Genomic DNA, 15,939 nt, shown 5'->3' with positions numbered 1-15,939 from the left:
TATTTACAGACAGTCCTAGGGTCTCTGACCCAAATATTCCCCTAGTGGCCCGTGAGATCATGCAGCGAATGATCCGACAGTTTGCTGCTGAATATACCTCAAAAAATAGCTCTACTCAGGACTCCAGCCAGCCCAATAGCACAAAGAACCAAAGCCTGCTGAAAGCATCTCTGGTCGCCTCCTCTCCCACGGCTGCAACTGCTCAGAACCCTGTGCTCAGCAAACTTCTCATGGCTGACCAAGACTCACCTCTGGACCTTACTGTCAGAAAGTCTCAGTCAGAACCTAGTGAACAAGGTAGGACTCTTATCAGTGTCTTGCATCCTGTGGCAATCCATTAATGGCATTCCTGTTGCAAAACTAGACAATTAGAAGTTTGCACTTCTCCATTAAATGTAAAGTGGAAAAGTGGTAGATGTTTTACAAGAAAATAACAACTAGCTAGGTGTGGCTGGGAGAGAAGAGACTTTTTCAAAGAATGTAGACCTGTAGACTTTAGTGATTTTTTCTGAAGAAAGGCAAAGGGGATGGACATGTTCCAAACTCTGGGGACAAGTCTGTTGTTTCTGGTGGGAGCTGCAAGAAACAGTCTGCCAAAATAGACTTTATGCTTACTGATAAGACAAGTTCATGTGGTCATGAAAACCATAATGTTGCTTCTTTATGAAGATCAGGTCACAAACTGATGGACTGATTCATTTACTTTCTGGTCATAGTATGAAAACAGTATCTTTTAAAAGTCTGTGAGAAATTGCTTTGTGAAGGCTGTAAAAATGATGCCCATGAACACTTCCAGGTTTATGTGTTTGGAAGAGATGTTTCTTTTCTACCTTAAAAATAGACTTGTTCTGCAGAGCACAGATTGAATAACTTGTAACAGTGTTGCAGAGCTTGTTTTAATTTGAAAACCTTGCTTTCCATCAAAAATGTTTTTAACAAGTAAACTCTGTGAGTGATTATAGTATGTGAATGGGGTTTTTTTCTGAAACTGTTGAATGGAAGTTTTCATAAGTGTATCCTACTGATAGGATTAAAATTATCCCCTTTGCCCTTCTTTAGAAATGTGTTAGTGCCTGAAATCATTCTATCAAACATAAAGTAGGCTGTCCATCCTCAAGTAGAAAAGGTGCCTTTAAGAAAAAAGAAAAAAAAAGCCTTTTGCTAGCTAGTACAGTATTGAAGGTATCCCTTTATTCTTTGAATTTATGTTTATGAAGCCTTTTGTAAAAAGGTTAATTCCGTGTGTCCAACAATGTGCAGGTTGTGTGTCTGGACACTTACTGCACTTACAGCACTTACTGAAAGTTGTTGCCACACTTCAGTTACAAAACCGCACTGAAAGGTTGTATGGCATCTTTCTTGAAGTGAGGACCTATACATTCAGCTGATAGGCATTTGTTTCTAATTAATTTTATTATAGATGTATTTCACGAGTGTCTTCTGCATGTGTGTTTTAAAATGTTAAATTGCCTTCATTGTGAAAAGAGAGGGAGAGAATCAGTTTTGCTTCTGTGGGTTTTTTTAATTAAAGGATTGTATGGTGAAGCAGAAAGCATGTACATGAACTGTTCTTTCACTACCATGTGATGAAAAAGCTGTAAGATAATTTATAATGTTCATAGCACTTGTTATGGAATAGAAGGTGCCTATTAACTTATACAGTAATCTGTTTGCTGATGTAATTATTTTTTCCCAATTTGCATTTAATGTAATTGGGAAGAGGTTTTGCCAGACCTGTTAATGAGAAATTTAAGAGGCTGTCATAAAAGCCTGCTAGTGGTACTTATTGTTATATTTCTGTTCTAGTGGATTGAGGGGAACCTAGCTATAGCTGTAAACTTCTTGGTGGTGTATGAGGCTGGCCCTGCTTCCCCTCAGAGACTTCTAGGTTGTAATGACACTTCTGATGGAGGGAGTCTGGATGCAAATGCCTCTGACAGCAGCCTGAGCTGTTCAGTATAGCCTCTTGAAAAGGAGGGGCTACTTGATCCAGTCTCTGTACCTTGTGGCTGCATAAATGTTGTTCAGAAGGAAGATTGAATTCTCTGCTTGCCTAAGTTTGGGTTATGGTGTGTTCCCAAATGCAGTGGGTGGAACAGCTTTCTGTAAGTTAATTCTAGTTCACCGTTTATCATGCTTTTTCTCCATATGTCAAATGAGAACTTTAAGCAATCTGAAAGCCATCTTACGTTGTTCTTGTGTTGGTTGGTATTGACTTGATTATATTGAACGAGTGAGGAGTTCTGAAATGCCTCTAGTTTACCTTGCCAACAGGTTTCATTTATCTCTTCCTCATAAATTCCTTGTTTCAAAATTTCCAGGAATTCCAGATGGCTGTGTTGCTTCTGTGATAGTGTTGCCCTTATTAAAATGACCAGAATTTCCAGTTGTTTCAGTGCAGTGGGAGCAAGACTTTTTCTATCAAAAAGCGTTCCCTTTTCTGTTGCCTAGAAATGCAGTTTCCATAGGGGTTTGCAGAGGAGCATGTGTGAGCTTGAGGAAGTGCCATTAGTGAGAATGGAAGAAGCAGTCTAGTAGGAAAAACAATTTGGTATATGGAAGAAGACAGGGAGTAAAATGGCACAATAGAGAGGGGAAAAGCAGGAGCTCTGCCAGTAGGGACCCATTTGAGATGGAAAAAAGAATTTAAGCTAGCTGCTAGGTGAGGAGGAGTCTCGCATTTGTATGTGTTCATTTGAAAGTAAGTTTCCAGTGTGAAATTCTCAGTGAATTTTCCTGCAGAGATTTGGATCAAAAAAAATTTCATATAATGGCTTAAAGCCCTCTTTTAATGGGGGGAATATCTTGGGAATTTGAAGATTGTCTCATCTGAGGATTGCTGAGGGTTAGTTATGCCATAGGCTGTGTTGTATCTTGAACCATTGTTTGTAGGTCATCTTTTATTCTCTGGCTCTTATAACAGATGCACTTTTAATTTTCCCAAATTTTGTTGCGACTTCTGAGGATTATGTTGAAGTCACTTGTAAGCCAAACTGCAAACAAATCCAAGCCTTAGTTTGTTCAAATAAAATAGAAAATGTTGTGTGCTAAATATAACTTTAGCCTGAAAGGCTTGTTTTATCAAGGGGCAATGTGGTTGATCCTGCTTCTTCAAAGACTGAAGTCATTCTTTTGTCTCTACAGACGGTGTGCTTGATTTATCCACTAAGAAGAGTCCTTGTGCCGGCAGCACCTCTCTGAGTCATTCTCCAGGATGCTCCAGTACTCCGGGAAATGGGTAAGAGAAAGCAACTTACTATGACCTTGTTTTTGCTAAAAATGTGTGCTTACCTCTTGTCAATTTTAACTTACTTTTGATGTTAACCCTTTGGAGTAATGTGCTTTTCAACTTGTACCTTTGGCAAATACCTTCACCCCACCTGCCAAATAAGAGTTGTTGCAAACTGAGACAGGCTTAAGTTGTCATTAAGAACTCTAATATCTGTTATTTTGGCCAGTTTAGTACTTAGCCAAAGATCTTTCCATTACCTGCTTCTTGGGTTTAGTGATAAGTGATGTTCTTGGAGATGCAAGTTCAATTAAATTAAGTTAGATTTCATTTCACTTAGGAGAAAATTAGCTAACAGGAAAGTTTATTTTAGGGGTAGCAATGATTTGGGTGATGAACTAAGCTGAATTAGATTTGCATCCCTGTGTGCTCTTTATTTCCTGCCATAAATCACAGCTTAAAAAAAGTGGCTGGGAGAAGGAGTCTGGTAGCTCAGAAAACTTTAAATATGGCTTTTTGGATTTGCGATTGTACTGTAGGACTGAACAAGGTTTTTTTTTTAAAAACAAAAAAAAATTTAAAATGTGGTGTACAACTTTTACCTTAATTAGTCCAAGGTGTGAAAGAATGTTATATCAAAAATAATTCTTTTAGATTTCATATTACTAATGGTCACCATTTGCATACATTTAGAAACCCTTTACTCTTAGTTAGGACTGAGTTAATCGTATTGGAGAGGCTGACTGGGAGTAAGAGGGATTTTGGGTGTTGATGGGAGAATTTTATCTTGAAGCTACTGTGAACAAGTAATCTTTTTAGTGAAGAACAGAAACAGTATATGGTTTAAACTGCTAATTAATTGCTGGATTTAGCTTTACAATAGCCTTTGAAAAACTCAAATTTTAAACTAACAACCCACCACTACCACCAGTCCCATGTGCTGCTAACAACTGATTTAACTTTTGCATTTCTTTTTGGAAAAACATTACTGTCTCAGGTTTCTCCCATCAATATTACTTTTTCCATTTAATATATATATTAATAAAATACTTCAGTCCTTGTTTAAAAGTTAGTCTTAATACTTTTTCATAATTCTTTAACATAAAGCTACCTTACTAGGTCTTCTCTTTCAATTCTGAACAGGTTATTTCTAGCTTTATTTTCCTAGGAAGGCAGCAGAAGCCACCGAGGCTGTGTTGTTTGTTCCCTTGTTTGTGTATCAAGTGAGAGCCAAAGTCCAACACACAGGGATGACAGGGCCAGCATCTGGCACTGTCTGATCACTCTTGTGGGTCCAGAGAGGATGTGGCACCTGTGGCTACTTGTACAGGTGTGTGGTACATGAGGCTGACTGCAGTCTGTTTAGCATCAATGAAATCATGTTGACCTCTGTCCTAGTTAGCTGCCAATATGTCCTTTATTTAGGATTCTCTGGTGCATATTCTAATGCTGATACATGCTGTAGAAGGGGCAGAGAATGCACATTGCTTGAGAGTTCTCTGGAATAGTAAACTTTCATTGACATCTCTGGATTTTGTTCTGAATCCTTCTTGACTCTTGCTACCCACTTCGACTGTGACCTGTTGTATCCTGGAGAGAAGCTAGCAGCACGTGTATCAAGCACTGTGTATGTTACATGCTAGGTCCTTTCAGTAGATGTCTTTTCTCTAAAGACTACTTTTTTTTTTTTTTTTAAATCCCAGTGTGATGTTAAAAAGAATAATGTAGTTTTTCAGTAGTACGTATCCTATCCTTAAATAACGCTGACTTAGCTGGAGGGCTTTACACCAGTGTAGTGTCCCAGAGCATTAAAATAGAATTGCTTACTAGTCTCTTTGTTAATCTGTATGTTGAACATGGAGAAGTTTGGAGGTGGATTTTGAAACTAGTGTGACGTAGTTACTGCAGGGGGCTAAGCAAGCAAAACATTAAAATACACATGTTTATCTGCAGTAGTAGTACTTTGTGTCATAGAAACAACACTTGTGACAAAAGAAAAATGGTAAAAATACCACTTTCTGCTGTTAACCCTTCATCTGGATGACAGTTGGAGCTAGATTTTTTTTATTTTTTTTTTCCTAGCCGTGCTATGTATTAAATGAGAATCAGGGACATGTGTATATAAGCAATTAGTTGTTAAGAGAGCAATTTGGTAAGTCTAGTGTAATGCAGTGTTTTCCTTTGTGATCTGCAGTATCTCAGCTTTCATATTTGGTGCTTAATGAAAGTCAAGCAAATACCTTTGAGGCCTGCTAAGCTTTTTTTTTTTTTTTTTACCCTGAGCAGCAATTCTTCAATATGATGTAAGCAAACACCATCCAAGGTTTCCACCTATGTGTAGATACTGCAGGTGACAGTCATATTTGCATGTTGACTATGTTGCACTTTGGCTTACTCTTTTATTACTGTACTTGTTTAGTGGTAACGTCACACCAGTAACACAGTTGTGTGTAGATCTATGGCTATTGATTACTACGTTGTAATTAAGGTGCTATTTTCAGACGCTTGCGCGAAGTCTTTTCTACTCCGAGAATTTGTGAACCCAACCAGAGACCAGCCAACAGGTTTCACTTTTCTTTGCCCAAAAAGCTTCTCATTTTTTGCGAACAAGTTTTAAAACTGACTGATGCTGAGACTTTAAAAAAAATTAAAAAAAAAAAATTTAGAGAAAAATAAATAACACAAAAAGTGATGTTACCCAAGCAAGGCCTTCTAATAAAGGAGTGGCCCCCTCACCCATCCCTCCCTACCTGTGCAAGTCCTGCTCACATCAGTTTCCTTCCATCCAATTAGGCGACCTGGGAGACCCAGCCAGCACCATCCGGAGGGACTACAGAGTGGTGATGGGGTACCTCCAAGAAGCTTGCAGGATGGAACCAGGGAAGGTTATGGCCACTCCACATCTCTTAAAGTACCGCTGGCTCGATCACTCCAGATTAGTGAAGAACTGCTGAGCAGAAACCAGTTTTCTACAGCTGCCAGCCATGGGCCATCTGGACTACAGAATCATGGACAGCACTTAATATTATCCAGGGAGGCTTCTTGGGCAAAACCACACTACGAATTCAATTTCAGCCGCATGAAATTCAGGGGAAATGGTGCACTCAGCAACATCAGTGACCTTCCTTTTCTTACAGAAAACTCTGCCTTTCAAAAAATGGCACTTCAAACTAAACAGGATGGGAAAAAGGACGTGAGCCATTCGTCTCCTGTGGATTTAAAGATACCACAAGTTCGAGGCATGGACCTTTCATGGGAGTCCCGCACTGGTGACCAGTACAGCTATAGCTCTTTGGTAATGGGTTCACAAACGGAGAGCGCGCTTAGCAAAAAGTTAAGGGCTATCCTTCCAAAACAAAACAGGAGAAGTTTGCTGGATGCTGGACCAGATTCCTGGGGCTCAGATGCTGAGCAGTCTACCTCTGGACAGCCATATCCCACCTCAGATCAAGAGGGAGATGCTGGCTCCAAGCAACCTAGGAAGAAAAGAGGGAGATACAGACAGTACAACAGCGAGATACTGGAGGAAGCAATCTCTGTGGTTATGAGCGGGAAAATGAGTGTTTCCAAAGCTCAGAGTATTTATGGGATCCCCCACAGTACACTGGAGTACAAAGTTAAAGAGAGGCTGGGCACTTTGAAAAACCCTCCAAAGAAAAAAATGAAATTAATGAGGTCGGAGGGGCAGGATGTTTCAGTAAAGATTGAATTAGATCCCCAGGGAGAAGCAGCACAAAGTGCAAATGAATTGAAAGATGAGTAGGGATGTTGTAGAGTGCCAATTACTTTGCAAACTGGGTGAGCACTACTGCATAGTTCAACCACCACTGAGCGCGCCTGATTTTCCTATTTACTGCAACACTCTTTGCAGTTTAGCATAGACTTGTGTGGACACAGGCAAAAGGTGTGCTCTGAATGTCACATTTGTAAATTTTTCTAGCCTGGTATGGTGCAGTTTCCCTCCTTCATCTGCCCACTACCCCCCCTTCTGGTTTTTTCTTTTTTTTTCTTTTTCCTTTTGCATGTTTCTCTGTAATAGAGAGTTGAGTTACCTCAAAAAGAATGCAGATCTGTGGAAGTGGACATCTTGCCTGTAGAGCCTGCTTGAACTTCTGGTGTTGGATTTTTCATGTCTACCTTTATAGAAATAAGTCCACTTTGTAAAACTGATACTCTCCTAAAACCAGGCATTTTTTGAATGAGAATCAGACTGTCATTCTTCAAAATGTTTCAGAGATCTTTTCCCCCCCTCTTTTTCTTTGATCCAGTTGATTGAAAGATTTAAGCTAAATCAGGTTACTTAGGAATGGTACCTTTCTTGAACTCAGAGATTTGTTTATTAGATGGATAATCAATTGGGTCTAATTAGGCTCTCCACTATTTTATTTCTAAATTAAACATACTTACCATTCATTGTCTGCTTAGTGCTCACCCGGAGGGGAGGGGCGGGGAGGGAAAATTTACATTACACTACCTTCAGAATATGTCAGTTAATTATTTGTAACACTACCTTCGCTGTAATTTTGTTTGATATTTTTGAAGGGTGATATTTAGACTCACCTGCTTGAGGATGTAGCCTTATCTCACGGAAGACAAGCTTCTCGCAGTCAGGAGCAGTCAGGGTACACTAAATGATGTATTAGGGTATGCCTCATTATAACAGAACTATGGTTCTTTGTGACCTTTATGCTTTTTTACAGACTTGATTCTGAGTTTACTAAACTATGTGGTTCCAACAACTAGTTTAAATGACTCTAATCTGGGGGAGGGGGATTTGTGTAACAAACTACTGTGATACTGCAAAAAAAGAAAAAAAAAAAAATCCCACACAACAGTGATCTCAAACGTTACAACCTCAGTAGTCTGCCCAAATATCCACATTAGTGAAGGAGCTTTTTAATGTTCAGGGAAGAAGTAAAACACTGGTAGCCTGATCTAATTCAGGCTCTGCATCATATCTATCTGTAATACTGTCAGGGTCGAACACTCAATGAATGGGTGTTTCCTTTTTAAATATTACAGTTGCCAGTAGCAGGAATTAATCTAAGTCCTGCTTTTTTGTTGTTGTTTTTATTTAATCTATTTTGATAGTGGTTTAGCACATGCTAGAATAAGCATTTAAACACCATAAAAGCACTCCGTAAACCACAAATCCATTTTTTTTTCACTATGATGATATTGTTATCATTATATGGAGATCTAGGATAAGTTTTGTACAGAACTTTTATCTTTGATACTTTCTTCAGGAGTGGTCAGTAACTAGGTGGAGCTTACTGGATTTACCACAGTATGACCAAATGAGAATTGCTGGTTCTTCAGGTAGAAACAATTTGGTCTTAATCTGTGCAAAAGGTAGATAGAATTACTTTTTTTTTTTTTCTTTCCCATTTGCACAACCAAAAGAAGCATTGGAGTTTTTGTGTGAGAGCATTTAGTGATGTCAGTGATTGAAAGTGGTTTCTCAAAGTTTATGGGAGGGTGGCCTAGATAGTCCTAGGGATGCTGAATGACTTCTGAAACAGTTGATTCTGTTAGCCTCTCCCCCTCCCCAGCAACTTCATATTTTCAAAGGTTAGGCACACCATTGCTGTCGTTTTAAATATGCACTGCTCATTCTTGAAACGGACTGGGCATTTGGCCCCAAGTATACTTTGTTTTTGTTTACTTAATATATTGTAGTACTCAAAATCCTGGTTCCTCGTAGCTCTCTAGTTGTCATCTTGGCATTTAAAGCAGTTTAAGCTCAGTAGCAGTATATAAACTCTGCAATACGTTCCAGTTTAGCTGGTGATTGCAATAAAGGTGCAGTTAAACGTGTGGTTTCATCTGCTGTTGGAGGTTATGGTAGAAAGTTTGCTGCAAGTTTAAAAAAAAAAAAAGTAACACAGTTTTACTGTTCAGAGAGGTTTAACCTTTTGCAGTTGTCTTTATTTAAGCAACATGAGTTTTATAAAACTTGTCACTGTAGTGTATGTGGAGTGCTCATTTTACTAACCTAAATATTTTGTATGTGTATGTTTAAGTGGGTGACAATCGTGCAGCAGAAGAATGGTGTGCCTACCCTTTAATGCTGCAGTTTTAAAAGAGAATTTGTCTTGTCATTTCAGACTGTAGGCTAAGAATTGTAAATAGATAGTGAGAAGTTGAGTACTCTTTATTTGCTTTGGTTAGAAAGTGGATTTAAAAAAAAAAAAAAACCACAACAACAAACCAAACGTGTAACTTTCTCAGTTTAAATGTCCTGAGACCTGAAGATTGTAATACTCAAGTCTGCAAAGCTTTTAAATACAACACTTGATCTGTGATAACTTAATATTCAGGTAATCTTTCTTTTTCGAGAAGCTTTTGAACAACCATATTTCCTCCAAAGGTCTCTGTTTAAAAAGGAAAAAAAAGAAAAAAGTGTAGATTATTTTTTAAGCACTAATTGCATTACATTGGTAACTGCAATATGAAATAGCCATTATTGTTTTGTGAAGCATGGTTGAGATTAGTTAGTGGTCCCTTTTTAAAATTTCATGAGCCTCTCAAAAAATAAAAACAAATTTAAAAAAAAGCTGCTGAATATTCAAAAGATATATATTTTACCTTATTGTAGGTTTTGTAAATTTAGTCTGTAATATTCAGGTGCACCTTTTAATGTTAACTTTTTGTTTCAAAGTCCCATCTAATGTATTTTCTCTGAGGTGATTCATCACATAAGACTAGTATCACTCTAAGTGCTGCAGTGATCACTATTGTTTTCTTTCATTTTTCACTACATATTTTTTACAGGCGCTTTCAGTGTAGCTAACTAGTAGTATTTGGGATCATTTTAAATATATGATTGGAATTAATGTTTGTCCATTAGCATGCTTAATTTTCTGCTGACCAGCAGTTTGCATGGCCAAAACCCCTGGTTGACCATATTTTGGTGTGGGAAGGTGTGGTTCACTGCTGTCTTTGTAACAAAAGCCTTGTTTCTCATGTTATTTCTGCTAAGTGGATGCTTATGTTACTTGGATCACTTGGACAGGAGAGAAGGTTTAAAATCTCTCTCCTGCTGCTCTTTTGAGATCGCATTAACGTGTAACATAGACAAACTACAACCCTGTAAAAATCGAGACGTCGTTAGGAGGAGGCCTTTCGGGTATTTTTTGTCACTAGTTTTCTCTTATTCCCGAGAATGTCCATCCGATGTAGTTATTGGACTTAACAGTATTGTTGTGTACTACGTTGATGTAGCTGAAAAAGCCTGACAGCAAGAAACTGTGAATAATATTTGTGGCAGTCTCTGAAAACTAGTTTTTCAGTCCAAGTATCATGAAGGAGAATCCCTCTCCCCTACCCCATCCTAGAAAAGTAATTTTATATTTTGTGTGTATAAAGTTTTAAGAATCAAGTTTCATATTGTACTGAAGTTTAGGTGTCGCTTGGTAAATCTTTGCTGCAGCATATAATTGAAGATGAGTAAGGCTTAGTGTGGTAGGGGTCCTGGTGTGGAGTTAATTATCGTACAGTTCTGGTGAGAAAGCCCAACATGTATGAAATGTGTCCTTTTTTTTTTTTATTTGGACTTGTAAGGTGTAAAAGTGCTTTTTTAGAACTCTGACCTATTACAAACTATTACCTCACTTTCAGCCAGCTGGATCCTCATTCCACAGTGTTGTAGGCATTATTGTGGCCGTAATGCTTGAGTACAGCTGTAGAGTTAAAAGTTTCTGGTTAGATATTGTAAGGACACGTTTCTGGACTCGTTTTTATTTCTATCAAAAGGTATTTCATTTTCCAGTCATTCCCTGATTAATTTTTTCTAAAGGCTCAAGATGATTTCCATTAGAATTTCTCTCTTTTTTTGTCGTCTTTTTTTTTTTTTTTTTTCCTCCTCCTGTTGCGCAGAAGTTGCTGCATAAGCAATACAGGTATGCCTTTACTTTCTTCTTGTTGCAGAACTCATAGTTGGATGCTTGCATTACGAACCCTATTGCTAGACCTGGAGTCAGACTCTGAATTTTCATAGCAGTTAGAAAGCAAATTATTTTTAACAATGCAGGTGTAGAGGTAGGATAGTGCCTCTAGTCAGAGAACACGGTCAGCTTCTGTGTTCTCACACAACTCCTATACCACCTTTTTTGTAGAGCTTTCCAGTGCTTGAAGATATTCCTAAACATGGGAGGCAACTGCACATGTGTTTAGACCGGTTAAGAGCAGACAAGGAATAGTCTGTGCTTTGTCTTGTGGCAGGCCGACATTTGAGTCTAAATATTTCTTTCATGAGAACCTGAGAGTACATTGCCTTCCCCTGGAAATTCAAAGGAGCTGGCGAAGTGATTCAGGGGCTTTAGGGCTGAGTATGCTTTGTGTAGATTGGAACAACTTTTTACTTCTGATTGAAATGCTTTTTATATCATCTGCAACAATTCTTATACAGGTAAAACTGGAACTATCATGTGTTTCTTTCCAGTTTACTTTGAAATAATGCTCTTAAGATGTCCTTGAGTCTTAGGAGAAGAACACAGTGTCCAAGGAGTGAAGGGAACACCTTGCCGTTCCCTTGTTTCTCAAAAACAGTGTGGCTACATCTGTAATGTAAAGAGCTCTTTCTTCAGTGAAGACAAAATTTTAACTCTTCAGTGTAAGAATGCATACACTTGTTGCAGTCCAGACTCTTTAAGAAGGCAAAATTATGAACCTGTACTGAAAGCTCTGTTGCAGTATTTTTTAAATAGCTCAAATTCTCTGCCAGATGTTAAAGGTAGAATGGGAAGAGTTGTTTCCCTCATTTTCATGAGGATCAGGAACTTCTAAGTTTTGCCCACAAATGTTTCAGGAAATTAATGTAATTTCAGTCTAGTTCAATGTTGCTTTTTCTTAGCACCAGTAAATAATGTTGACTAATACTGGTTTAAAAAGCTGTACCTAAAAAAAATTGTTTTGTGGCTAGTTTTGGTACTATAAAGGTTTCCACTTGATCTTGAATTATATTGAAAACTCAGTAATTAGAACCTTCAGAAACCTGAAAATCTGCACTGCTAGTTATATGCAGTTCTGATGGGTGTAGCAAGTAAAATAACCACTGTAGTTATCAATTTCTAATTATCCAGTGTATAAATATGAGGTACTGAGATGATCACTAAGCAGAGAGATATTGTGGACTCAAAATGATCCGTAAATCCACTCCACAAATATCAGAAAAAACTGTAAGTAATTAAAGCATTCCAGTGTCCATCTCTCTCTCTCTCTCTCTCTCTCTCTCTCTCCCCCCCCTATTCTTGCTTTGATTGGGGCCAAGTCTCTGTACCAATACTACAGCAGCAGTTTTGGACTTCATGTCCCATTGAATTATGCCTATATTCAGGTATTGTCATGAAAACCTTCATATTAAGAGAGCTTTACTTAATCCTCACAAAAATCTCTTAGCCTAGTTGCAAAATCAATTTTCCTGGGCAACGTACTAGAAGGAAGGATTTTTTTTTGGCCTGTTCAGGGCATTTAATTCACCTTCTTAAAAACAAACATCCCCACCCTTACCCCTGTGCTTGTCTCTACTGAATTGGTAAGTAGAATTCAGAAGGACTGAAGGTGATACTCTACCTTATGGAGCAGGGATTAGGACACAGACTTCATTCTGACTGAAGCAGGAAAAGTTAATGTCAGAAAACAATTTTTATAGTCATCACCTAGTCTAACTTAATGTTTTTTCCTACTCGGAAATAATGAAGACACTACTACAACTACTAATACAGTTTATCAACTACTTGGTGCTACATTTCTCAAATATTTTTGCAGATAATATTTTTTATGCCTACGTGAAAGCACGTAAACTTTACTGTCACTATAAAAAGCACTTGTCTGACCTATCCTAAAGTACCAGAAAAGGGATAAATAACTGCAGCACTTTTTCTGTTACAATGCCAGAGTCTTAATTAAATCTGGTCTTCAGGTTATGAGATATTTTAAATGTACAATCTAGGATCACTTAACGGCTTTTCAGGTCAGATCACAAGTTTCTTGGGATACTAATCTGTCTTTTAAAGACTAGTACAACAAAATATTCTGGAGTTCAGGCAGGGGATGTATATATACATGCCTGATATTTTTAACTAATCATTTCGATAGGCCATTTCAGGGCTTGATATTTGGAATCTGGGATGATGGGTAGGGAAAGGGAAGTTTCCCCAAACCGAAAAATCATTTTGGACCATTGTTTAATGTTCAGTTTGAAAACTATATCACAAGAAAAATGGGTAGGGATTCTTTCTCCCTTATGCCTTCAGGGAATGAGTAGTATTTAGAATCTCTGGCTGAAATTCAAGCCTTTTTACCATGTAAATTTTTAATATAAACTCACTGACATGCTTTTTACATCTGAGGACTGAAAATGGATCTTAATGTTTAAGTTGTGGAATGGTATATTTCTTAAATGAAGGGGGAACATTTAAAAAAAATAGATTAGAATACCAGCATTAGTGAGCTTAAGGAATTTTAGTATGTAATAGCAAAGTATAGCAAAGTATTTGATTAAAAAAAATTAATCTTGAATTGCTAGTCTGTAACTAGGTGCATTCTAATTTAGCAGGTGAATATTCTTTACTTATCGATATATGATGGGCTTTTTGCAAATAGAAACCTTTATCTGAGTCCCATGTGTTGCTTGTACTGATGGGATGTATGCTTACAGCAGCTTACTGCTGCTTTAAAATGTATAAAATATGTTTTGAGTGTTTGCTCATAACTCTTTCTAACCTCCACTTGTTAAATTGTCAGACATTGGTATTTTATCAGTCCGCAATGTAAGTTTAAACTAATGTTCTTAGGAATCCAACTTGTACACACACTGTTTAAAAACCCTCAGGGACAGTTTACACACTATCCTCACTCAATTCAGGTACTTGTACTCTCTTCTTAAACCTAGCAGTGACTTGTATTTTGTTTTGCTTTTCTTTTGACGTGCTGATAGCACATCCTTGATGAATGTCAACTTAAAACTCAGTTCAGGTATCCAGGTATAACTCAGCCAAACGGATTTTAAAGCTGCATATTTACTCTCCAGCACACAGTGCCTCAGACACTTATAGTGGCATTCTGTATATTCAGTTATTACTACTGAGCAGATCGTGTGGGGGTTCCTGGTATGTATTGTAAGAAATTCCTATGTATATTATATAATATGTATTATATTATATACATATATAGTATATATGTTATCTTAAACTTATATATTTTAAAATGCCACTACTAGCCAGCGCAGCTAAAAATGATATACATTCCCAACTGCTTCTGCCAACGGCAGAGGCAGCTTCTTAACGTGGCTCTTGCTTCTCTCTCACCATAACTACTTCTAACCTCAAGCACGGGTCCTTGGCTGTCTGACCTCTACACTCTAGTTATGCAATGTCCTTAGAGAATTCTGTGCACTGGCCACTGTGATGGAAACCAATGGGCCGGGAGTGCTTTGAGTTTATTAGTAATTGTTCTGCCAAAGTTGGTGTTTGTATGACAAGCGTGTAAACCTGTCAGATAATCAGCAGAGGTCCAAGTCGGCAGCGGTGTACGTAATCGCTTCCACCTAATTGGTAGGACCAGACCCTCAGCAGGTGTCTCCTCTCTCATGCTGAGCACTAACTCAGAATGTGTTGGCACTGAACATCTGTAGTGACGGGCCTCCGTGCTGCGCTCGCGAGGAGGCGAAACTCTAAAGTAAAATCTGCTGTTCTGATCTCGCAGTGAGTTGGCAGTCGCAAGTCAGCAACACCTCTGCTTTATTATTTGACACTTTACATCTAAAAAGTCTTCTCTTTCTATTTATGTAACCCATAGTCTTTGAAGAGTATGGAAAATGGCATTTCTCTCTGACCTCTAGAAGTTCAAGGAAAAAAAAAAAAAAAAACAGGAACCCCCCCCTTTACTCTTATGGACCTCATTTCAATATACTGTTTACAGTTTGACGGAATTGTATAATTTAATATTTCTCTTGTACTGTAGTTTATATTTATTTACAGATTTTTTTTGTACTGTGTGATTTGAATTTTTTGTTCCTTGCTATGATCAATGTTTTATGTAGTAGAGCACTTATGATCACAAATTAAGGTTTTTGGTTTGATTGCACTACATTAATTTTTTTAATGCAGTTCTGATTTTTTGACTGGACTAAATAAGCTGTGTCTTAATGTATGTGATAAGTACTTTAAAATTTTTATTTCATGTGGTCCATTTATTTTTTGCATTGTATGTCAAAGCGCTAATTCTCTTGTTGTGCATGTGTAAGATTTAATGGCTCCATTGTATTATTTGACCATGTCATTTTGGAAACACATTCCCAGCTGTAACGTTGTGTATGGTAGTTTTCACTGGATGCTAGACTTTTCAAAACCACTATTCTTCTAATAAATTTTGTTGTGAAAAACTTTAAGGGGTTCCAATTCTGTTGTTTCTAGCATGCTTTCTAAATGCCCACACTAATCACCAGAGGTTATGAAATGCAAATTATTACAAAGTGAGAGGAGCAGGGGAGGAAGTGAAAACAGAAGGTAAAGCAAATTCTAGCTGAAGGATCGAGCTTTGGAGTCTCTGTGCTCTGTTTGGTTCTTGTCCTAAAGAGGATTGGCGATAAAGCTGCTTTAGTAGCTGGGTAGGGAATACATGTGAAAGCTGAAACGCTCTCTCGTACCAGCCTGGTCTCATGAACTCCCATACTCTAATTTGCTCTTCCCTACCAGCCACCTTAGTTT

General features: G+C 37.9%; 1 protein-coding gene across 3 annotated transcripts in view; it reads left to right on the top strand.

Moving 5' to 3' along the window:
• Window positions 1-15,939, top strand: part of LCOR (ligand dependent nuclear receptor corepressor) — a 58,791-nt gene that overhangs the window by 16,716 nt on the left and 26,136 nt on the right. For 2 of the 3 annotated variants that reach the window (XR_003398724.1, XM_026851619.1), the window contains exons 5-6: window positions 10-297; window positions 3,145-3,238. Coding sequence is in view for 2 of the 3 variants with exons in the window: in XM_026851619.1 (XP_026707420.1) it covers window positions 10-297; window positions 3,145-3,238 (382 nt within the window). In the remaining variant the exon portion in view is untranslated. Of the gene's footprint in view, window positions 1-9; window positions 298-3,144; window positions 3,239-6,022; window positions 15,621-15,939 lie in introns of those variants that run through there. The other variant, XM_026851620.1, reaches the window with a different exon arrangement.

This window comes from Athene cunicularia (genome assembly GCF_003259725.1).
Source record: "Athene cunicularia isolate RWA chromosome 6 unlocalized genomic scaffold, athCun1 chr6_part1, whole genome shotgun sequence".
NCBI lineage: Eukaryota > Metazoa > Chordata > Aves > Strigiformes > Strigidae > Athene > Athene cunicularia.
Note: the sequence above shows the minus strand (reverse complement) of the source record. Positions and strands in the feature narration are given on the sequence as shown.